We start from the raw sequence: 24678 nt of genomic DNA, 5'->3' as shown, positions 1-24678 counted from the left end.
CAGAAGCTAATCGATTCATATTTTTACAACCAAGAAAAGGGTTAAGTCATACAGGTAACGTTTACACGAGAAAAGACACCAGTTACTGCAACAGTAGCATAATGCTGAATCCTTGCCCACACTATGGCACTGACAACACTGAGCAAACCATCCTCTAGCCGAATCAGCTTCCTCGTGGTTAGACATTTTTGCATCGTTTCCATTATTGTTTCTTCTTACAGATGATATCCATATGTGAAGACCTTGTCTACCCTCTTATGAAGTATGCACATCACGTGTGAGGGGGTTCCACACACACAGCCCTTTTGGACAGAGTGGAGTTAAAATAATGTTTTTTTTAATTTTTTTATCGTATCAACTCCCCTCCTCTTGATGACCGTCCTCTACCTCGCACACTTCGCCGCAGTATTATCTCTCTTCCAGCGATATTATCGTGCTGAACTTGCTGGACTCTCGCGGCTATGCTGCACACGATTTTCTTTTCTAGCTCATCCCTATGCTATCTAAATCCCTTATGGAAAGCTTTAACCAGCACCTTCATGCTTTCCTTTCGCTGGTGAACTCCGGAGCAGTCTTCCTTCGTCTCTATTTCCTCCTGCCTACGATTTGAACACTTTCAAGAGGGGAGAATAAAGAGACCTCTCCGAATGATTCCGGCCTCTCTCCTTTGAATGATTCTACTAACACCCTTTGCAGAAGCATTGGCAATGTTTTATTTATGTTTGTTTCCTCATTGCTTGATACCCTTGAGCTGCCTCCTTTTCTATGAGAAAAGAAGTCGGTGTGTCTTTTTGAGTTTGGTCACGAATCCTTTACTTCGCAGCAAAGGGAGAGTGACTGACATCCATGTTCTCCTACAGCGCTGTGACGTCTGTGTAACGGTTCCTACGTGCCCTCTTTGGTCGCTAATGATCGAATGTCTTTTCCTAATACTCTAATGAATCTCTTGACTTCCAGATTTGCACATAAAGGGTTTTGAATGACACTTTTACTGCATATTTCCATTTCTTCTCCACGTCCTAATACAGCCGTGAACTGCTCCAAATTTTCGGAAATTTTGGGAATTATGTTTCGAGGACCACACTGGAAACCAAATTAAAAGAACCACACTGAAAATAAGCGTTTATAGCTTTCATGTGCTATCCTTAGAAAATCGTACTTCGAACTTTATGCTTCAAGTGAAAACTGATCCTTCACGAAACAAGGACGACTGACTGGGCAGACTGACGCACTATTCACCTGAGGCACAGTGGGTGAGGGAGGCGGCGAGCAGCAGGACCACCACAAGGGAGAGCAGCGGCTGCATGGCGGCGGCAGGGGGAGGAGACTCTTTGCCAGGACCAAAAAATCGGTTAATCCTGCTTTTTACCTCCTGTGAGACACGCGACCCGCACGCTGGGGCCGAGGGGAGCAAAGTGGCGTGGCTCAGCGTGGCTCTGGGCGTATATGTAAGTTCGTGGGTTGCGTCATTTTAAAAGGATTAAAGGCAGTAATACATGAAGAATGTGCTCAATAGGCAGTGAGAAAGTGCTCTTATCTAGGAGGTTATATATCAGTGAGGCGTGGATGCCAACGGGAAGTAAGTATCGATGATAAGCGATCCCTGACTGTTACAATATGGAAAAAAACCTGCCACTATCAGCACGCCGTCGACCACTCCAGAACCTTTCAAGTTAAATTAAAAGTTACAAGATCAGTTATTAAGCTGAAGCGGTCTGAGGAAACGAATTTGGGATTTTTTGGCGACCTTTAACTTATTGCAGTTTAACTTTCATCGCCCCTCAGTACTCTTTGGCGGAAAATGCTTACAGTAACAAGTCAAAGATGAATTATCAAGTGATCTGGTTAGCTAGCAAACCTGCTGGGGATGAAGAAATTGGGGCAGTAAGGTGAGGGATGGGGGGAGTGTGAAGAAGGCTCGAGTAAGTTAATAATAATCATGAGCCAGACGTAAGAGCTCTCGGCTTTATGGTAAGATAAGATGTGAGGAATAACATAACACACAGGAAAGCACCAGTGATTTATGGGAGACTGACTCGGTGACAGGGCAGAGCATGAGACAAAAAAGACGATCAGACCAAAGGGGTGTGGAACCTCTTTGTCAGGAAAGGCTCGGTTCAAGGGCACAAACAAAAAAATGGGAAGGAAACGCACTACTTAGCAGCACAATACTTTGAAACTTCTTTACACGTTATAATTTTTTTTTTGACATTGCATATATCGAAGGAAGACTTGAGTTAGTAAGTTAAAGTTGGTTCACATTATCTAATACTTATTTCCAATAAAATGACGTATTCGAACACGTATATTCAACGTATATTCAGGAACTTTCCGTGGAAAAAGGGTGCCTCTGCGGGCGAGAGAATTTTTGCGTCTGGGGGAATGTTGAACGAAGCTGATGAAAGCTTTTCAAAGAAATGTAGGCGAGGGCAGGGCAAGGGAAGTCCTTAATCAGCCATCCAGTAGCGTCGACGCGGCTTACAAGAAAAATGTAACGAAGGACACGTTCAGTAAGCTACAGCAGCCCTGAGGCTACGTCAATAAGTGACAAGTCCGCCGGATCAACGAAATCCGTCCGTTGTGTAATGGTTCGCTGCTAGATATGAAAAGTTCAAACTGCCCCCGTGAGCCTCTGTGGTTTAAACTTTTTTTTTCTCAAAGCGTGTGTAAAGCTGGCGCCACACTGGGCGTTTTTTCTCCAACCGCGTTCGCGGTTGTCGCAAACTGCAACTTCAACTTTTTAGGGTGTTCCTGACACATGGCAAGATCGGTTGTTCGTATCCAAAATATAAACAAAGCAGTCGTCCTGTATCGACATAGCGCCGACTGCAAAAATAAGGGCTGCTGTAGCTTGTGCTGTTGTTACTCAAGTTATGGATTTGTTGCTACAATTGAATGAAAGGAGGAAGCGGTTGTGGGATAAAAGGCGGTGTCACACTGAGCGTTTTCCTCCAGCCGTTGGAGCTCAGCGCAACCGCGGTTGCCCGTATGCCCAAGCGGGAGTGTGTTAGTGGCTGAGCGTACGGATGGAAAACCGTTGTGGGTACGAGCAACCGCACGGCTGTATGTTAACAAACAGACGATAGTAATGGCTGAAGAGCAGTAGAAGAAGGCCTACCAAGAGACTCGTAAAGTGGATTGGCAGAGCCGCTTTCTCCACCGTACTATTTGATTGGCAAGATAGAGAACACCTTGTGCTGTGGGAGTAAGTCACTCCCGGTAAGGTGAATACTGGAAGAGCCGGGGGGTGCTGCCAGCCTATCAAAAACCCTCCCTCCTTTGAAGTGCAGAGGTTCCGAAGGCTTTGTCCTGCACCGGTAACTGACGGCAGGCTTCCTCGATGCAAATGCATTGAAGAAGCCTGCCTGCCTCTACTTCTTGACTTGTTTTGGTCGGAGTGAAGGTATTACTGGGAGGAGTTGCATGTCTTAATTAAAAGGAAATCAGTCTCACAGTAAGAGAAGTTTGAAGGTCACAGCTCTGGAGGCTGCCATTATGCACGGTCTTTGTTACTCAGTATAGTCGGTTTCATTTCATCTTTCCACTCACAGTGCATGAATTTTGAGTAATGTGGCACCTACGCACTGCAGCTCATGACTGGTTAAAACTAACATGTCCTATATCGTTGTCTACATGTGATATATATATATATATTCAAACTACTTTTCTTGCAATTTATTTGAATGTTTATATACACAAAGGACCCTCACACGTTTTTTTATTTTTTATAAATCACAAACATGCCGATTTGCATCGACTATATACCCTGCAAGTACATGAGACAAACTTGTGTCAATTAAGTCAGATCAGACGTGAAGGAACAATAGGCTTTAAGTAATAAGCTCTGTCACCTTTCAGTTACACAAAAACACATCTGGTTCTGTAAATGTATATAAAAGGTATTTTAATAATATACTGTATGTAACTCACATGAGTAATATTGGACGTAGCATAAAATATTACTAAGAGGCAGATGTCTTTTTATGTACGTACCTGAAATGACCTAAATAATCATAGGTTTCAAAAAGTCATTGTTCGTTCGAGTATGACCTGACTGGGCTGTTTGATACCAGCTTGTCCTTCGTGTGCATGCATGGTATACTGGCGATGCAAATCGGCATGTTTGGGATTTATATAAGGTGTGCTATTTTGTATACATAAACATTCATATATATCACTGCAAATAAAGATTGAATATTTATCGCAACAGTTTATTTCACTAAATCCCGAACCACCAATGTAAGTGTGCCACATCTACAATCACGAGTGGACTGATGGAATGAAACTTACAATAGTGGGACAGTCTTCCTCATTCGAACCATCTTTGCACTGAACTAAGCCATAGATGGGGTCCGTTTCGTTAGTGCAGCCAGCGTCCCTACGCTGCCACTGGCCTGCGCCACACTCTGTATAATAGGACACAGTGAGGCAGGGGCAGGACAGGGTTCAAGAGCAACAAGGAGAGAAGGGAATAACATCACTCACCAGGAGGATTAGTGATAGTAGTAGTAGTAATAGCAGCAATAAAAATAGCAGGAATAGTAGTAGTGGTAGTGGTAGTAGCAGTAGTAGTAGTAGCAATTGTGATACAGTTACTTTCATCGGCGCCGTCGGTACACTCAGGATTGTTGTCACACTCCGCCGCACACGTGCCGTTACTGCAGGTGAAATTCTTCGGCGATGTACACTTTACACACGAAAAAAACCACTTCAACAAATTCAAAAGTCACAGTTATATAAAACACAAACGTATATTGGTGTGCAAGTCTAAAAGGTCGAAGTCACAAATCGAAAGAGATTAAGTTTCAGGAAATGTACAATTGGCTCCACACAAACATATACAAAATAAATATTACTGCTGAAAATAAATAGATAAATAAATAAATAAATAACTTGGACAAATCAGTCGTAAAGCTCCCTCGCAAAACACAAAAGGAAAAATGAATAAGAAATGCTGGAGGACGAAGAGGAATGGATGAAGAAGTAAAGAACCTTGACCAAAAGCTCGGTAGTGAAGTGACGTAAGGCAAGCGGGAAAGAAATTAACCAGAGGTGAGCACCCGCTAATTTTTTGTTAGTCCACAATTCGCAATTCCGCTAACTTTGTTGGGCAGTCTGCTAATCGCTAAAACGCAAATTTCCCGGCTTCGCCGGTCCGCATCGCAAATTCACTAATGCTAACGCTAATAATTTTGTGTAGCCCACTAATGAAGTCCGCAAACCCTTTATTGGTAGTTAAAAACACAATTTCGAATAGAATTACTTTACAATTTATATACTTGTTTATTTCATATATTTCCATATATAACATAAGTTTTAAAACAGCAAACACAGAATCCTCATTACAGTCATTAATCATTGTTGTCCTTCTCCTCCTCCTTCGGGCACAGCCACTTCCCCTTCAAGAGGTGCACGTTTCCATTGACAAACACCAGCTTCTCAAAATTATCATCAGTCAGGGATAACCTCTTGTGCCTGAGGACGTCAGAGACCAAGCTGAACAATCTTTTCACAGCCGCGGAGGAGGGGACAGGGGTGTTGTACTTCATAAAGAGGTCCACCCAGGCCTCTCTGTGCTCCACACTTTCAAGAATATTCTTGAATTTTCCGTAAGTTTCATTGTTGGCGTTTTTTTAAAGTTTGCGTTAGCGGACTATAATTTTGGCATTCCGCTAACTGCAAATCCGCTAATTTTTCAAATTTTACGCTAACGCTATTCCGCAATTTTTTGTTAGTCCGCCATTGGCAGATTAGCGATTAGCGAACTTAAATTGCGGAATGCCCACCTTTGAAATCAACATAGGACATCAGTCAAACATGAGCCCCCTTCCTACACATCCACAGTCAGTCTCATGCATTACACCAACCCTCCCCAGCCCGCCTACATTTGCATTTTTCCCGCTTATACGATTTTTCTCTTTTTCATTAACCTCTCAGCTCCCTCACCTTAACCCTCTCAAGCACCCCAACCTTTCCCACGCCCTACATCCGAGGTTCATCTTTCCATTACCTTCTCAACGCCCGCCTCCATGCTTCAGCACACCCACACTTCCCAAGCCCTTTATCAGGACCCACTAAACCTCTTCCACTGCTCAATCTCCTTCCCATTAGCTCGTTTCACTCGGCTTTTGTTACTGGATATCAGTTGAGCACAGTAACCTTTCACATTAACTCTTTTAATTCCCAGTCCTTCACGAACCCTTTCCCTAATAATATTTCCAACAGTTTTCCAACTTTTCCTTCTACACCCGACTCGATGACTCCTATTCCGCTTTTCCTCTCTCATTCCCAGCATTCAGTCGCCCATCTGTTTTGTACTTACTTGGACAGTTCTTTTCGTCTGTCTTGTCCACACAGTCCGGGACGCCATCGCAGCGCGCCGTATTATGTATGCATTTGGTTGCATCACAAGGGAGCTCGTCGCTGCTGCACACTGTGTGTGTGTAAAAGAGAGAGAGAGAGAGAGAGAGAGAGAGAGAGAGAGAGAGAGAGAGAGAGAGAGAGAGAGAGAGAGAGAGAGAGAGAGAGAGAGAGAGAGAGATTTTTACATATTTTACATAGAAATTCAGACCACACAGACCCTATGATCCAGACTAGGTGGTCTGTCCTTAAACCCAAGTGATTCTACATTAATGAGATAGCTAAAACCTTCTAATTTAGCAATGTCCTTTGCATTGTGGGGAGACCAAAGCTGTACCGCATATTCCAAGTGAGGTCTGACTAAACTATTGTAAAGCGAGAGTATTACTTCTTCATTTTTTAATAAAAAGTTTCATTTAATGAAACCCAGCCTTTTGTTCGCTATATTAGCTGCGTCGATGTATTGCTGTGAGAATTTGAGGTTTGACGCGATTTTGACACCGAGGTCCTTGACGAATGGACTTTTTGGATCGTATTGGATATACAGGCAGCGCCACACGTGGCCAGTCGGTGAACTGTCAAAGCAGTACTTTCCTCCATAGAATTCAAGTTATGTACTAGTGCGTCTGAGGCTGCCTCCAGGATACGAGGCCTTGGGGCCGCTTTCACAGTCACTTTTGTTTGTTTTGATCGATATACCAATGGCGGCGATCGCCACTATAGTATTTCACATGAAACTGGCCGATGGTGTTGTGGCGGCTGCAGAGGAAGCGAGAAATGTCGAGAGTGGTGTGGATCTAGGCGAACCCCGCAGCCGCCACTACCCGCCACCGCTCCAAGCCAACGGCTGCACACACTTTACTCCTTCCCGTTTTCCTGACTACTGTTTGACATGGAGAAAAATTGAAATCGGGTGGGGGTGAAGTGTGTGCAATCATCGGCTTGGAGGGATGGCGGCACCATGGCCGTGTATCCCGGAGACAACCTCAGACGCACTCTTGTCTATAACTTGAACTCTATGGAACGGACAGCTTGGAGTTGAGTACCCACATGTGGCGCTGCCTGCATAGCAAATACAGTCCATTGGCTATACAGGCAGCGCCACATGTGGGCACTCAACTCTAAGCTGTATTTTCCATAAAGATCTTTTACAACGTCAGTAATATCGACATAATAGTAGAAGTAGCCGCGCTCACTACTCCAGTGGCACGTCCAAGTCACTCACTGGCAGGTAAAAAGGTTGAGAAATTGTGATTTATGATTCGCGGCCAGATTACCGCTCCGGCAATTTAATGTCGTTCACCGTAAATGGGTGCCTGTGAATTTTGTTTATTATTAAAATCTGGGCAAAAATAAGTGTAAAAATCTTTAATGTTTCAAGCTAGCTAGACGTGCTGGTATAGGAACAAACACTGGTATAACATTTCATGTAGTCGCAGACCTTAGTTCTCCATCACTGAGTACAGACCAGGCTACCTGTCATTCTCTTTAACTTCAAATTACACACATTTCTTTAGACGTCCGCGCTAATATTTACTGCTACAATATGGCGGCCGGCCGTATACGCACGCCACCAGCCACACAACCAACCTCTCGACGCGTGACGTCACACCATGCGGGAAACGGCCGGTGTGGAGGTACCGTTCTCTTTACCTTGTGACGAAGATTGTCGCCGAGGTCGCGTCAGGTCACGGCCTGACACCCTGCTGGCCAGCACCCTCGTCTTGTCCGCGAAGGTAAAGTCTGCGTTTCGGCTCGGGCCATCCTGACCATGGGAGAGAGGAGAGCTGCAGCCCACCACGGCGGCCATGACAGTGTCCAGTTCATCCAAACTGACGACTCACACACCTCACTCCCACCCTGTGTCCTGACACCACCGTTCATTAAGAAAACTGAGGCCACCATCGTCACCCTGAGAAAATGCTGCATCACACTGGCAAACATTCGTAACAATTATGTAAAAACAAACATACGAAATTAAAGGGTTAATAAAGTATCACAAACATTTTCTTGCACTTATTTCACTTCGACTCCATAGTACTCAACTACTTTTCATCCTATCATTTTAAAAACAAGACTCCTGATTCTTTTTTTTTTTTTACGTCTCCACCTGGAGAGCCGGTAGGTTTTCTTGGTTGGGCTGCCCAGCCCGCTGTGGCTCAGGCAAGTGTTTCTAGTGGCGCCTTTTTGCTGGCTCATGCTGCCCCCCGGACCACATCGTTGACCCTCTTTTAGAGATGATCTAGAGTCCAGGTTGATAGGTGGGCTTCTGGACAGCATGTGGGTACTATCAGGTCACTCGGAGGTGACTGAAAAATTCCCGCTCGTGGCACCGAGCTGGGGGTGAACCCGCGTCGTCCTAGACGCGGCACCGTCACGCTATCTACTCAGCCAACGGACAAAGAACCGATAATAGTGTCGGCTCAGAAAAAATAGTATTGTAAAGTAATAACATTTGAGAGAATAACTATGATAGTAACAAGATCCTCGTCTTTACTCTTCCTTTTACCTAAATCTGTTATGAATGTTTGGCGATATGGTAACTTGGTTGACTACTTCTGGAAGATTCCTTCTATCCAAGAGGCAATCTAAGCCACTCATAGCGCAGGGCTCCCTAGCAGCCCAGATCTCTTTCTTGTGAGAATCCGAAGGCGGTCTAAGAAACCCACAGCGCTGGACACTAGATGCCCAGTTCTAAGCTTTCTCCTCCGATAACATGAGGATCAGCTCCCAATGCACGGGTCTCCACGCTACACCATATGAGGGGCCGCGCCCAAAGGTGTCCTCAGAACAATGTTTCAAAATGGCGTCTATGCCGGATAGCATTAAGCCTTCCTCAATAACATAGACTTGGATGGGAGCACCTTCTGAAAATGGAGCTAGGGTTGAAAGTTCCGCGAAAAAAGTTTTTATTTTCGCTTTACGCTCGCTAGTATCATCGGCCCGGGGCGCGGTGGCTATTATCTTCCTATAACAGTACAAACAAACATTAGACTATGCAACATACACCGTCATCTTCTTCAAGTAAGCAAAACCAGACAGACAAACAGAACGATGCATGCATTGTGTAGGGTGAGTGAGTGGAGAGTTGATAAGTTGCCGTGAATGTTTGTTTACAATAGGCCTATCACCTTATTGTCTGATGGGAGGGGGGCAGAGCACGGTCATATTGGTTATTATCATTGTTGATTTATGTATTGGAAACGAATTAGTGCCAGAAAACGGTTTCAGAGTTCAGCATAATAATATATAAAAATAGTATTAACTAACTAACATTAGTGTTACTCCATATATCGGCCAAATAATATGTTACAATCTACCCCTGCATACCTCAATATAAGACAAATGAAGGTTCTAACTTAAAAATTAACAGAAATATGATGAAAAGAATACTGCTGGACTTTGAACGCAACGCGCGGCCTCTCATATAAGAGAAACTTGTGGATAAACAGACCGTTAGAAGAGAGAAGCTAATCGGTAAATGGGCAGGGCATAGCTAAGGCATCGCTTTTTATATACCTACAGTGCTGGCTGAGCGGGCTACGAGTGGACACTCCCTTATATGACGAAAGAAGCCCTTACCCATTCTGGAGGGTATTACTAACAGGGCCAGAAGCCAATTGATGCCCATCTTAACTAACAGGGAAAAGAAAACATTACTTACTGCAAAAATCTTATAACACTGGATACACTACAGCAGTGACACTTCAGTGTATGAGGGTAGAGTGTGAAAATAAAAAAAATGGGGACGTCAGAGGAATGCAGAAGAATAAAGAATGCTGAGCGGTTTAGGAGAAAGAAAAATGAACGAAAAATAAAAATATGAACGAAAAAAAATGAGCGAAAAAAAAATGAACGAAAAATAAAAAAAACGTTCATATTTTTATTTTTTTTCTCAATAAAAATTTCGAGGAGTTACCGCTACGCCCATTTTCTCTAAGAGAGCGTCGACGCCAGAGAAAATGAGATAAGGATGAAGAAAGGGGACACACAACTTTTCACAGGTATACTTTGATCGGCAGGTATCGAGATAGGAGCCACTGGAAGTTTGATGTTTGACTGCCAAAACAGATTTAGGGAGACAAAGAGGAAGACTGCGATAGAAATATGTAGACGAATTGATCTGGAGTGACGGTTAATGATAACATTGGCTAATCTGATGGGAAAGCAAAATGGTAAGAAAGGAAATGCATAGACGCAGGTTAGTGTGATAAGAAGGGTAATGAATAGACGCCAAGGACACTGCGTGGAGAAGATTGACGTTCCGTAGCACCTCGGTCATCAGTGAGAGGAACAAGTTTATCACCATTCTTCACTCTCTTTACATACGTATAAGGGGAAAGGTAAATGTTTGAACCCAGCCAACGTATAATAATTAGTAAGGAATAATATAAAATTCGTATGGTCATTCTATCTGATATGTAATGGGTGTAATAAAGGCTAAGCTGAGATCGGTGTGTACTGTATATTTCTGTGTTTTCTGTCGATATTTTACGCGACAAAGACTCTTCGCATCGATCGGCTGTATATTTCACGTTAAGGAGCTAAGTTGTCTTCATCTAACAAGGCCATTATTTCCTTCCTGCCATTACTTTTTCCATACTTCTTCTTTTCTTCGTAACTATTCTTCGTGGACTGCTATGCCGTTTGCTCTTTCCCATTATCTCTACGTGTTGTGTTGTGGGTTCGTTTGGTCACGGATCCTTCACTTCGCAAATAAGGGGGTGTTTCACAGCAAGGGGAGTGTGACATCCCCGTTTTGACGGTCTGTGACGATTCCTAGGTGTCCTTTTGTCCCCTATGATCAAATGTCTTAACTCAGTTACTTTACGAATATTTCCAGTTTTCCACTAAAAAGGTTTATAATGACTCAATATTTTGCAGCACATTCCCTTCTCTCCTTTACGTCCTCGTACAGCCTCAGGGCTGTTCCACATTTTCAGGTCATCCTTGGGAAACAATTTAAGAGTACCAGACTGGAAATAACTTAATCACATTGATAATGTCATTATATCTCTCATGCGTTATCCATATCATGCTTCAGGTACAAACTCATCCTTCCCGAAGCAAGGGCGACTGACGGACTATTCACCTGAGGTAGACAGTGGGCGAGGGAGGCGGCGAGCAGCAGGACTACCACCAGGGGGCGCAGCGGCGGCATGGCGGCGGCAGAGAGTGAGCCTATTTGCCTCCTGTGAACAGACACGGGACCCGCACGCTGGGGCCGAGGGGAGCGAAGTGGAGTGGCTCAGCGTGGCTCTGAGCGTATATGTAGGGGCGTGAGTTGCGCCATTATGAAGGGAGTATATGCCGGGAATGCATGAAGAATGTGCTTTCTAGGCAGTGAGAAAAAATGAAAATAAAGGCGGAAGAAGTGATAGGAGGAAGGGACGTTGAAAAAAGATGTGCTCCTATCTGGGTGGTTATATATCAGGGAAACGTGATTGACAGCAGGAAGAAAGTACCCGGTGACGACACATGATCCATGGCCGTTGCGATACGGTAAATTAAAAGTTACAAGATCAGTTCCTAAGCTGAAGCGGTGTGAGGAAACGAATTAGGCATTTGTTGACGACCTATAACTTCTAATTCAACCTCCATCGTCCCTCAGTACTTAATTTCTGGCTGAAAATACAAATGGTAACAACTCAAAGATGAATTGTCATGTGATCTGGTAAGCCAACAAACCTGATAAGGATGAAGAAATTGGGGCTGGAAGGTACGGGGGGAGGGGGGAAGTGTGTAGAAGGCTCGAGTAAGTTAATAATGCTTATGAGTCGTGACTGGTGGCTTTATGGTAAGATAAGCTCTCTCTCTCTCTCTCTCTCTCTCTCTCTCTCTCTCTCTCTCTCTCTCTCTCTCTCTCGTGACGTTACATCCACGAGGATTTGAATGTATTTTTTTCTTACTTATGACAGCTTATTTTAACGTACATTGCTTCACGATGTAATCCAAATAGAATTGTGAACAACCTACACATCCCAACACGAAAGGGAAACTCAATAATAAGTATAGCATTTTTTTTAGCAGCACTGTAAAATATGTATGCAACATTTCTTTATATGCTTATAAATATCTTATCCAAAATATTTTTTTTTTTACACGCCAGCCTATTGCGCCGGTAGGCTTTCTTCAGGGGCCAGATGGTCGGCCCAAGCCCGTCGTGGCGCAGGCAATTTTTTTTATAGTGTCGCCAGTTATGCTTGGCTCATGCTGCCCCCCGGAACTCATTCTTGATTCACTGGACGGTTTCTTCTAGAGTCCGGGTTGATGGGTGGTCTTCTGGACAGCATGTGGGGAGTCTTAGACCACTCGGCGGTGACTGAAAAATCCCAGGTGGTAGCGTGGGGATTCGAACCGACGTTGTCCATGGCGCCGTGAATATGACCCCAGCACGCTAACCACTCAGCCACCGCCTACCCTAAATTGTTCTTTCATATGTTATAATACTAAGATTAAATGTGTATGCATATTTGCTGATCATATTTGCCAAGGTTTTACTTATATTAGAACATTTCTACATCGCGGGCTACGAGACACGCGGCAATGCTGTAAAAGGGGATCCCCTACGCTGACCCCCCCCCCCCCCCCCCCAACACACACACACAACCACACTATTAGCCGGTGTGGCGGACAGGGAGTTCCCATATCAACAACTGCGCATGCGTGGCCCCCCACGCCCAGAGCTGCAGACGGCGGGTGTTGCTTAATTTTTTTTCACAGTAAAGAAGGCAGCGCAGGAAGATACAAAATGCCCGCTGCCACTTTCATATCTCCTGATCCCCGCAGACCTCATAGCTGTGGCTAGTTTAGTGTGTTGTGCAGCACACAGCCGAGAATGAACGAAACGTCGGGCCGTCGCGTCCAGCCAGCAGAGACTCGTGTTACAATGCCTGACGCTGAGTGGACTGATGACTCAGTCTGGTTGATTGGCTGGCTGGGGTATACGATCTGGAGAACATCTCAAGAATTGCAGGAAGCATAGATGTGTCTTGTTTAGTTTTGTGCCTGAAGGAGTCGGCTGTTGGTGTTGCTTTGAGAACTTATCGTCCGGGGGAGCTTCTGGCCCGCTACACCGGCACTACGGAACAGTTCATCATCTTCCCAAGGCTCCCCGCCTGCCGCCACACACCGCCTCCGTCGGGCCAAGTAGTGCCTCTCCGCCAAGTGTCGTGATGGGGTGGGTGGCTTATGGCTTACAGCGGTGCCTCCTCCTTTAGCTGTATATAGACCGGCGGCTCGCTGTTCCGCCGTGAGAGGGAGAGGGAGAGAAATGAATCCCTGACATAACACTGCCTACAGTTATGAGACCAATAAATCACAAACACACCAAAGAGTATATACAATACATCCAATATTTGCAGGGCCAATAATAAACACTAAACAGGGAAGCGGGAGGGGCCTATTTGCAAGGGTAACCATATCAAGTTGAACCTAAATATCATGATCTTTCTAATTCTCCATTATACTCGCTGGCGTTACAAACATACTCGTGCTTCTATTCTACTTGTGGACTCGGCAATGATGCATACTAGGGTTCATATTATCAAACATTTCAGGGCATATAAAACCACATTTGATCAGGCTTTTATTGATGTTGTGAGTATTTGCAAAGGTAGCTCAATAGAAACAGTTTAACAAGCCTTCTGCACCATGAACGTGAGAAATAATTAAAAAAAATATATAAAAAAGCTACTAATCTTTATGGTCTTTGGAAATATCTGCTGTGAGAGCAAAAAACAGTTGAGACTATGGGCCTTAGTGGGGAAAAAGGAGGGACTTACTACGGCAGCTAACGTGAACAGCGTATAAGAGGACTCACAAGGGCAGTTCTCCTCGTCGGATCGATCAAAACAGTCGTAATGGTTGTTGCAGGGAGCAGTGAGGGGCACGCACTGGCCGCTGAGACACGTCCACTCATTGCCACCGCAGACTCCTGAATGTGTGTGTGTGTGTGTGTGTGAGAGAGAGAGAGAGAGAGAGAGAGAGAGAGAGAGAGAGAGAGAGAGAGAGAGAGAGAGAGAGAGAGAGAGAGAGAGAGAGAGAGAGAGAGAGAGAGAGAGTGTTATATGTTTCAAATATAGTTGAAAAATTTATATGCCTTGTTACAACATATTTTGATGTATACTTGCTATAACTGGACATTCAATGACACAATGAATATTGATTTAATTTTTAAACATGACAGAGATGACGTTAAACTCAACAAAGATAGTGTTGGCTCACATTGTGAAAGACTCCACCATTGTCTTAAACCTTGTGTACAGCTTATCGATAGAACACTAATGAGGGCCGCTTTCACAATCAGTTTGTTTGTTTTGATCGTTACCAATGGCTGTTATCGCCGCTATAGTATTTCTACGTAAAACTGGCCGATGGGGTAGTGGCGGCTGCGGGGTTAGCCTAGCCCCGCACCTTGCCACACACTCTCAACACCTCTCGCTTCCTCTGCAGCCGCCACTGCCCCATAGGTCAGTTTCACGTGGAAAACTATAGTGTCGATCGCCGCCATTGGTAACGTTCAAAACAAACAAAGTGACTGTGAAAGCGGCCCTAAGAGACAGTAATATGGAACATCTCTGGGTGCGGGTAAGTACTGATGAAAATAAAATGAGTATACTCCTCATCAACAGGCCTCTGAGACAAGAGCGTAATGGTAAGATGATGGCTAATGCTATACCGATACCTAAGAGAGGATAGAGAAATACCAGGTAATTACTTTCCCATTAGCCTAACGTCAACAGTAGGTAAGCTACTTCTTGACTCGCAAATGATATATGCTTATTGTGGAAGGGAGAATGGTTAACGTGGTGAGAACATTAAGATTATAGACTGAGTAACAGTGTGTGTGTGTGTGTGTGTGTTACCAGTGCTGGGTCTTACGTGGCTTGCAGTTCCTCTCGTCTGAGCCATCTGGGCAGTCTCGGTCACCATTGCAGAGTAGACTTTCGTCAATACACAAACCATCCTGGCACTTGAACTCCCAGTGGTGGCAGCGCTCTGAGATGTAGTTATAGTAGTAGTAGTAGTAGTAGTAGTAGTAGTAGTAGTAGTAGTAGTAGTAGTGATATGGTTGGATGCCACAGTCATTAGCGAACAGAGTTGGGGCTAATGACCTCCAAGCTATGGAGCCCTCCATGATTATGTGTCGGGAAAATAAACATGGGTGGAGGTATCATTAATGTAGTAGTAGTAGTAGTAGTAGTAGTAGTAGTAGTAGTAGTAGTAGTAGTAGTAGTAGTAGTAGTAGTAGCAGCAGTAGTAGTAGTAGTAGTAGTAGTAGTAGTAGTAGTAGTAGAAATGAAATAACAACCAACAATAATGGCAATAAAAAAAAATATATACGTAAATTTAAAAATATATATAAAAATAACAACAATAACAATAGTCTAACAATGATAATGATGATGATAATAATAATAATAATAGCAATAGCAACAACCCTAACGTTGATAATGATAATGACAATAATAACTATAATAATAATAACAATAATAATAATAATAATAATAATAATAATAATAATAATAATAATAATAATAATAATAATAATAATAATAATAATATCAGAAAAAAATGAGAAAAAGATAAGACTCCGACAATGATGGGGGGGGTAAAGCATACAATAGGGTCAGATTGAGAAGTTTGAAGAACACTGGTCCGGAGGCTGCCCCAGTCCATGGTCACTGATACTCACTAGGTGGACAGTTTTCCTCATCCGAGCCGTCCCAGCACTGAAGGTAGCCATCGCAGCGGTCCTGGTTACTGATGCAGCCGCCGTCCTCACACTGCCACTGACCAGCACCACAGCCTGCGTAATAGCACACAGTCAGGCAGGGCCGGGCAGGGGTTCAATGAGCAACAAGTTGAGGCCGACATATTAAGGGTAAATAATACCTCATCACTGGTTAACTTGAAGTTCTAAAGAATTTGTCAATTATATAATGTATTAGCCTAAATTCTTTATATCAACCCGGCATCTGTTCCAATGATTATCAATACAACAATCACAATAATAACAATAATTACAAAAGCAATAATAATAATCAGAAGAGAAAAAAGTGCTTATGACGACGATGATGAAACGATTCAGGTCTTTAAGTACTTGAAGAACTTCAGTAACTTCGACCACACCATGTTTATTGAGCTACAAACCGACTCAAAAACCAGAAACACCGGTCTACCTGTCCAAGCAAGGCAATGCAATACAGACATAGGCAGGTTTTGCTTCTCAAACCAAGCCATTTCCCATTGGAAGAACCTTCCTGCTGAGGCATCAGCTGTTACTTTGTTGCAACAAGAGTAAATTGAATGTACACGTACCAAGATACTTTGATCTGCTGTGCAGACATGAAATAAATATCGAGCATATCATATCACTAGAGCGGGCAACCTTGTAACGAGCTAACAGGTTTCCTGTTCCTCCATTTTTCCATGTGTCCAAAAAGAAATACTAAGAAGGAAAAAGAAGAGGAGAATGTAGCGGCAGCCTAGGCCGCTACAGCGAAAACCAAACATTTCTGTTTGTGTGTTTTCGAGGCAGCATACGTTGTAGCTGGTACAACGTATGCTGCCTCGAAAACACACAAACAGAAATGTTTGGTTTTCGCTGTAGCGGCCTAGGCTGCCGCTACAATTGGTGACCCCGGAGTGACCAAGTACGAGGTACACCTCGGGTATTTGCCGCTGTCGCTGCTGGCCATGCTTTGTCCGCTCCGTAGCGGCCTAGGCTGCCGCCACAATTGGTGACCCCGGAGTGACTGCGTTGGTTCCTGATGTCCTCCCTGAGCGTGTTGACCTCTGTTCGTAGCTTAGTGATAAGAGCCGTGAGCTGGTGGGTCAGACTGTCGCTGGTGACGGTGGGGGCATGGAGGCTGGCCACGCCCTGCGCAGCGTCGTCGTCAGACATCGTGGAGGGGCACGTTAGGGCAGGGTCGGTGTCGGTTGTGGAGGCCATGACCGCGTGTAGGCATTGTAGCCAGGGGCCGCGGTTGGTTTTCGCTGTAGTGGCCTAGGCTGCCGCTACAAGAATACCAACAGAGAAGAGCTGGCATCGTTACCGCGGCACCAAAGCTTGGAGCTCAGGGTCGGCGAAGAACAATCCACCAACAGTACAATTTCGTGCCCCACTTGGGCTTCGGAACACCGGAGCAGAGTTCTTCAACCTTTCTCACTGCAGCCTACAAAAACTGTTTAAAGAATTTCCCTCATGACTAATTTGGAAACTATATTCTCAAAACATTTTGGGGTTTACACCCACTCAGGGAGTAGGTGGGTAGACCATTACCAAAACGGACATATGCCACTCCCAGTTATGTGCATGTATCCTATGGGAGGCGAAAGGGTGCTGCAAGCCTAGCAAAGACCTCCACCAGGTAACTGCAGTGACCTTATATGAAAGGCGCCATTGAAAACTATGGGAGGTAACTACTTGCCGCCAGCAGTGGCCAAGTGAGAGCTGCATTGGGCCATTTTCACACAATATCAGAACCTCACACTTACCATCTGTCAAACCCACAACAGGTTTTTCACTCTGTTCAGCAGCCAACATTTCATGGAGGTCATCACCATTCTCTGAATCCTCTAGAGAAGAAGCACTAGTGTAGGATCTAGAATTTGATCCACATGCATTCGTTTCTTTCAAGGGCGTCTTTTCTCTTGCTTGGCCACCAAACCAAAGAAAAGAATCTCCTCATTTGACGCCATTCTTTCGACTGACAACCATAGCAGGAACACTATGAGTAACTACTCTCTCGTGTTGATAAGACGATAGGGAAATGGAAAGTGAGGACACAGGAGTGTCTTTGTTAGGCTTGAAGCACTCCCTTGCCTCCTGTATATACCCCCAGCGGTGACTTTGTGTGAAAGTGGCCTGAGATGTGAACCTTCAGGTCTGGTATTTCATCACCAACTTCGGAAGAAACAATCCAGGGAGTGTTGTGCTTGCAATGCAATAATGGGATGTGACCCACACTTTGGAATACTCTGCGGCACACACATCGAAATGGGACGCCACTCAATCACAAATAGATACATACAAAGTGAGAGAAGGCACAGAGCTAATATCACTATTAAGAGGCTTTAAATGGTACAGGTATAGGGGTGGGGGGAAGCATAAAACATGGTTACAATAAAAGATTGAAGAACACTGCTTTGGAGGATGTCCTAGTCCATGGTCTTTGCTACTCACTAGGTGGACAGTTTTCCTCATCCGAGCCGTCCCAGCATTGAAGGTAGCCATCGCAGCGGTCCTGGTTATCGATGCAGCTGCCGTCCTCACACTGCCACTGACCAGCACCACACTCTGTATAAATAGCATAAAGTCAGGCAGGGGCAGGGCAGGGGTTGTATTAGTAACAAGGAGAGAAGGGAATAACATCACTCACCAGGAGGAGGAGTAGTTGTAGTGGTGGTGGTGGTGGTGGTGGTAGTAGTGGTGGTAGTGGGAGTAGTAGTAGTGGTAGTGGGAGTAGTAGTAGTAGTAGTAGTAGTAGTAGTAGTAGTGGGAGTAGTAGTAGTAGTAGTGGGAGTAGTAGTAGTAGTGGGAGTGGTAGTAGTAGTAGTAGTAGTAGTAGTAGTAGTAGTAGTAGTAGTAGTAGTGGGTGTAGTAGTAGTAGTAGTAGTAGTAGTAGTAGTAGTAGTAGTAGTAGTAGTAGTAGTAGTAGTAGTAGTAGTAGTAGTAGTAGTAGGAGTGGTGGTGGGGGTAGTAGCACAGTTGTCTTCATCAGCACCGTCGGGACATTCAGGGATGCCGTCACACCTCGCAACACATATGCCGTTATTACAGGTGAACGTCGGCGGTGGACACGTACCTACACACAGGAAAAAACAACTTCAACAATATCAAAAGTCAGAGTGATACACAGCACTAACGAATATCGGCGTGGAAGGGTTTGGTAAGAGCGGTACACCATAATAAAAAACAGACTGAAATGGGTTAATGGGAAGGAAACTGAGCGGTGGAAAAGGTTTAGTGGGTCCTGATAAAGGGCTTGGGGAGTGTGGGTGTGCTTAAGAATGCAGACGGGCGTTGAGAAGGTAATGGGAAGTGGAAAATAGGAAAGGGACTGATGTAGGGCGTGGGAAAGGTTGGGGTGCTTGAGAGGGTTAAGGTGAGGGTGAGGTCTAGAAAGTCGGAGTCACTAGGCGAAGGAGATTAACCACTTGACTGCGGATTTCCTACCAGAAGACGTCACCAAGCAACAGGAGTGGAACAAAAAGTGGCTGCTACAATTCAGTGAAGAAAAATGTAAAGTCCTGCATCTTGGGAGGGATATCCAGCACATCAATACCACATGGGAAACACTAACTATCCACCACAGGGGCAGAAAAAGACCTGGGACTATAATATGTTGCCAGGCTACCAGTGAAAGCCAAATCCGTGCCAATCGCAGCGGAGGGGTTAACTATCAGGAAATGTACAGTTGCTTCCACACTGAACATTTAACTGACGAGGATAAAGAGGAAAAAAATATGAAGAAAAAAAGCTGGAGGATAAAGAAGTAAAGAACCATGGCCAAAAGCTCGGTAGTGAAGTAACGAAGATACAGAGCGGGAGAGAAATTAACAAAGGACATCAGTCAAACAGGCCCCCTTAGTACCCATCCACATCCAGTCTTAGGGCCGCTTTCACAGTAGTTTTGTTTACTTTGATCGTTACCAATGGCTGTTATCGCCGCTATAGTATTTCCACGTAAAACTGGACGATGGGGTAGTGGCGGCTGCGGGGTTAGCCTAGCCCCGCACCTTGCCACACACTCTCAACACCTCTCGCTTCCTCCGCAGCCGCCAATACCCCAAAGGCCAGTTTCACGTGGAAAACTATAGCGTCGATCGCCGCCATTGGTAACGATCAAAACAAACGAAGTGACTGTGAAAGCGGCCCTTAATCATTACACCAACCCTCCCCAGCCCGGCTTCATTTGCACCTTTCACACTTACACAGTTTACCCCTTTTTCAATAACCTCTCAGCTCCCTCACCTTAACCCTCTCAAGCACCCCAACCTTTCCCACGCCCTACATCAAACCCTTTCCTATTTTCCACTTCCCATTACCTTCCCAACGCCCGTCTGCATTCTTAAGCACACCCACACTCCCCAAGCCCTTTATTAGGACCCACTAAATCTCTTCCACCGCTCAGTTTCCTTCCCATTAGCCCGTTTCAGTCTGTTTTTATTATGGTGTACCGCTTTTACCAAACCCTTCATGAACCCTTTCCTAATAATACTTTTCCAACATTTCCTACTTCTCTGCGCCTGCCTCCATGACTTCTATTCCCCTCTCATTCCCAACATTCCGTCGCGCATCTGTTTTGTACTCATTTGGACAGTTCTGTTCCCCTGTCTTGTCCACACAGTCCTCGCTCTACGTCTACGCCATCGCAGCGCACGTCTTCTGACAAGCATTTGGTTTCATCACAATGCTTCCCTTTGCACCGTGTGTGTGTGTGTGTGTGTGTGTGTGTGTGTGTGTGTGTGTGTGTGTGTGTAAGAGATAGTAGGCTACTTAGCAGTATGAGAGAAATGGGGTTTGATGCTCTCTCTCTCTCTCTCTCTCTCTCTCTCTCTCTCTCACATTGCTGCTCGTCGTCTCCACCCGGACAGTCATCATAGCCGTCGCAGTTCTGCACGGCACAAATGGTACAGCCACTCTGACACATAAAGGGAGTTTGGTCATCTGGACATTTTCCACTCCCAGGACACGGTGCACGTTTTCTTCTGCTGAGTCTCACTGTAAAAATCGACATACATACGATTATTATTAAGCATAGCTCGCCAATTAACTTTTCCTTCCTTCGTTATCGTCATACAAAGAGACATGCGTGGGAAGGGCCCGCCAATGACATGCTTCCAGTCGTTTAACCTTGCAATAAAGGCGAGAACAAAACAAACCAGCTCACCGGAATCAGTCCCAGGCCTGTCCGCGTCCCTCTCGGCCCTGTGTCCCAGCCTCCCCGAGCCTTCATGGTGGTACACGAGCCTGCGTGACGAAGAGTGTCGCCGAGGTCGCGTCAGGTCACGGCCTGAAACCCTGCTGGCCAGCACCCTCGTCTTGTCCGCGAAGGTAAAGTCTGCGTTTCGGCTCGGGCCATCCTGATCATGGGAGAGAGGAGAGCTGCAGCCCACCACGGCGGCCATGACAGTGTCCAGTTCATCCAAACTGACGACTCACACACCTCACTCCCACCCTGTGTCCTGACACCACCGTTCATTAAGAAAACTGAGGCCACCATCGTCACCCTGAGAAAATGCTGCATCACACTGGCAAACATTCGTAACAATTATGTAAAAACAGATACATGAAAATGCGGGCTAAATAAGGCAGCGAATAAACATTTTCTTGCACTTCCTTTCAACTCTATAGTACTCTGCTGCTTTCCATCGGATCACCTGTTTCAAAACGATTCCGGAATCTGCAGGCTTTTCTGATTCTTCTGGTGTAGGTTACAATCGTGTTCTCTCTCTACTCTATCAGGCACCATGAGCGTGAAACTAACCTATTTTCATATCATATGTATATCATTTTGTCAAACTACTAGTCACTAAATTTGTAAATGCCTATACATTATCCCCCAGGAGAAGAATCACAAGTCGTCGACAGACCGACTCGTCGGCTCGATCTCGATCGCCGTGCTCCCCCGCGCAGGGAGGGAGCATTTTTGCCCTCCTAACGGGCCGGCGAGTTACGAGTGGACTGTCACATCCTGGAGAGTATTACTAGTTAACAGGGTCAGAAGCCAATTTTTACTACTAGGGAATAGAAAACATTACTTACTGCAAAAATCGTATAATACTGAATACACTATAGCACCGACACTTGATTGAGCGAACATAGTCAGCGGATCGTGTTGTGGGTTCGCCAGGTCGCGAATCCTTCACTTCACAGTAAAGGGAGTGTGACATCCCCGTTGTGACAGTCTGTAACGCTTCCTATGTGTCCCTTTTATTGTCCCTAATAATCAAATGTCATCCTGGTTACTTTTTCCACTAGAAAGGTTTTTAATGACAATATTTTGCAGCACATTCCCTTCTCTCCTTTACGTCCTCGTACAGCCTCAGGGCTGTTCCACATTTTCAGGTCACATTTGGGAAACATATTTAGAAGACCACACTGGAAATAAGTTAACCACATTGAAAATGTCATTATAACTTTTATGCTTCAGGCAAAGACTGATCCTTCACGAAGCAAGGACGACTGACTGGGCCGACTGACGGACTATTCACCTGAGGCAGAGAGTGGGCGAGGGAGGCGGCGAGCAGCAAGAACACCGCCAGGAAGCGCAGCAGCGGTGGCATGGCGGCGGCAGGGAACGAGCCTCTTTGCCTCCTGTGACAGATACGGGACCCGCACGCTGGGGCCGAGGGGAGCGAAGTAGCTCAGCATGCCTCTAATCTCCAAGGTCATGAGTGGGCCATTTTGTTTGGGATTATAGGCGTGAAGAATGTGCTATCTAGGCTGTGAGAAAAAATTAAGATAAAGGCACAGGAAGTGATAAGAGGCAGGAACTTCACTAAAAATATGTGTTCCTGTCTAGGTGGGTAATATATATATATATATATATATATATATATATATATATATATATATATATATATATATATATATATATACATATATAATATATATATCAGCAGGAAACAAGTAACTGATGACAAATGATCCTTAGCAGTCACACTGCAGACTCCAGAATCTTTAAGTTCAATCAAAAGTTACGAGATCAGTTCCTAAGCTGAGGCGGTCTGAGGAAATAAAACGGGTATCTCTTAGCGACCTTTAACTCATTCCAAATCAACCTTCATCCTGCCTACGCGCCCTTTGGTTGAAAATATTTACGGTAACAAGCCAAAGGTGAATTATTATCAAGTGATCTAGTAAGCTGACAAACCTGCTGAGAATGAAGGAATTGGGGCTGGAAGGAGGGGGGGGCGGGGGGCTGAGTACTCGAGTAAGTCAATAATAATGTGCCAGACGTCAGAACTCCGGGCTTTATGGTAAGATAAGATAGGAGTAAAAGATAAGACACATTAAAGTGCCAGTGATTTATGGGAGGATGACTCGGTGACAGGGCAGCTCAGTTGTGGGTCAGGAAAAGATTATTTGACCAAAGGGGGGAGGAATCGACTTTCTTTTTTCTTTAAGGAAAAGGATCAGCTTAATTAAGGGGGAAAGTCATTTTTACGGTCGTGTTCGGACATTTTGATCTGCGGGCGTAATTTTTCGTCTAGACTAATGATTTTTTTATAGTTTAAACACTAGACTGTGAGGTACCCCTGATATAATTTTCATAAAAATTGATTTTTTTTTTTTAAGTTTTACATATGCTCAAAAAATTCTTATTCCCGGAAAACTATTCCAAGTAAAGGAATATCCTTTATATGAGATTTAAAAGACACCCAACGGAACAATACTGCATATTATCATTTGTATATCGCAAATAATAAGTGCACAAAACAAAATCAATTCAAGCGGTAATTTTTTTTCTGTAAAAACTACCGGAAAAAAAAGAAAAAAAAAAATCAGATCCTACAAACTTCGACATAAACGAATCTCAATATGTAGTTTTGTAGATCATTCTTTTCTGAGTATTATGCTGAAAAAAAAATTAAAAAAAAAATAAATAAATAAAAATCGTCCCAATACAAGTCGAGTTAAATAATTCTTTACGTTAAAAATTTCATTTTGAGAAAAACGCACTTTTATGTTTAGGTGACAATGTACGGTACAGAGATGTTTTCTAGCACAACACAACTATGTCTCGTTCCTTATCTAACTCTTCTGATAATGTTCAAGAGGTCAGATTTCCAAGGAAGCTCTTGCAGGTCATCTCAGGTCACTGCTACGGGGAAGGAGTGCTCACAATTGATTTTCCTCGAAGTAGATACACCTTCATACGTTTCTTTGCAGCCTCACTCCACTTCACTGCCTTTGCTTTCCGCTTCCCCATAGAGTCTGAAAACCCACTGGAAGACGGTATAAGCAGGCCAAAAAGAAACCCACGTGTGAGTGCAGAGCGCGTGTACCCTCCCGCTCCACAAAATCAATACTGCCTCTCCGCTACACACTCACTCACTGTCTTCCCGCGTGGGGATGTGGAGAGACTATCATACAGTACCATACTTACATATAATCGCAAAAAAATCGGAAAAGAAGATGCAAATAGAAGATACACAAAGAGAAGTGACAGTATATATGTTCAAATTCCCCGTGCGTAGGGTAGTAGGTATTTAATTAAAGGGCACCATGACGCTCTAACGCTTGGCAGTGCGGCGCATTACCTCGGCACTAGCCGCGCTAGTTCATACGGAGATTTTAAAAAA

General features: G+C 44.5%; 1 protein-coding gene across 8 annotated transcripts in view; it reads right to left on the bottom strand.

The window, feature by feature from the left end:
• The window catches only part of LOC127002130 (integumentary mucin C.1-like), a 29494-nt gene extending 5048 nt beyond the window's left edge, over positions 1-24446 (bottom strand). For 4 of the 8 annotated variants that reach the window (XM_050867716.1, XM_050867719.1, XM_050867720.1 and 1 more), the window contains exons 1-4: positions 24359-24441; positions 22585-22816; positions 8014-8125; positions 6323-6433 (exon numbers count right to left, since the gene is read on the bottom strand). In XM_050867716.1, the coding sequence (XP_050723673.1) occupies positions 6323-6433; positions 8014-8125; positions 22585-22656 (295 nt within the window). In that variant the 5' untranslated portion in view covers positions 22657-22816; positions 24359-24441. Of the gene's footprint in view, positions 1-1239; positions 1468-6322; positions 6434-8013; positions 8126-11452; positions 13736-14182; positions 14297-15243; positions 15361-16057; positions 16172-18550; positions 18665-18746; positions 19173-20935; positions 21092-21260; positions 21454-22584; positions 22817-24358 lie in introns of those variants that run through there. The other 4 variants (XR_007755760.1, XR_007755761.1, XM_050867718.1 and 1 more) reach the window with 4 other exon arrangements.
• Positions 24447-24678: the final 232 nt, after the last annotated feature.

Source organism: Eriocheir sinensis, chromosome 22 (assembly GCF_024679095.1).
Source record: "Eriocheir sinensis breed Jianghai 21 chromosome 22, ASM2467909v1, whole genome shotgun sequence".
Taxonomy (NCBI): domain Eukaryota; kingdom Metazoa; phylum Arthropoda; class Malacostraca; order Decapoda; family Varunidae; genus Eriocheir; species Eriocheir sinensis.
The sequence above is the reverse complement of the archived record's forward strand: the minus strand, read 5'-3'. Positions and strand labels throughout refer to the sequence as shown.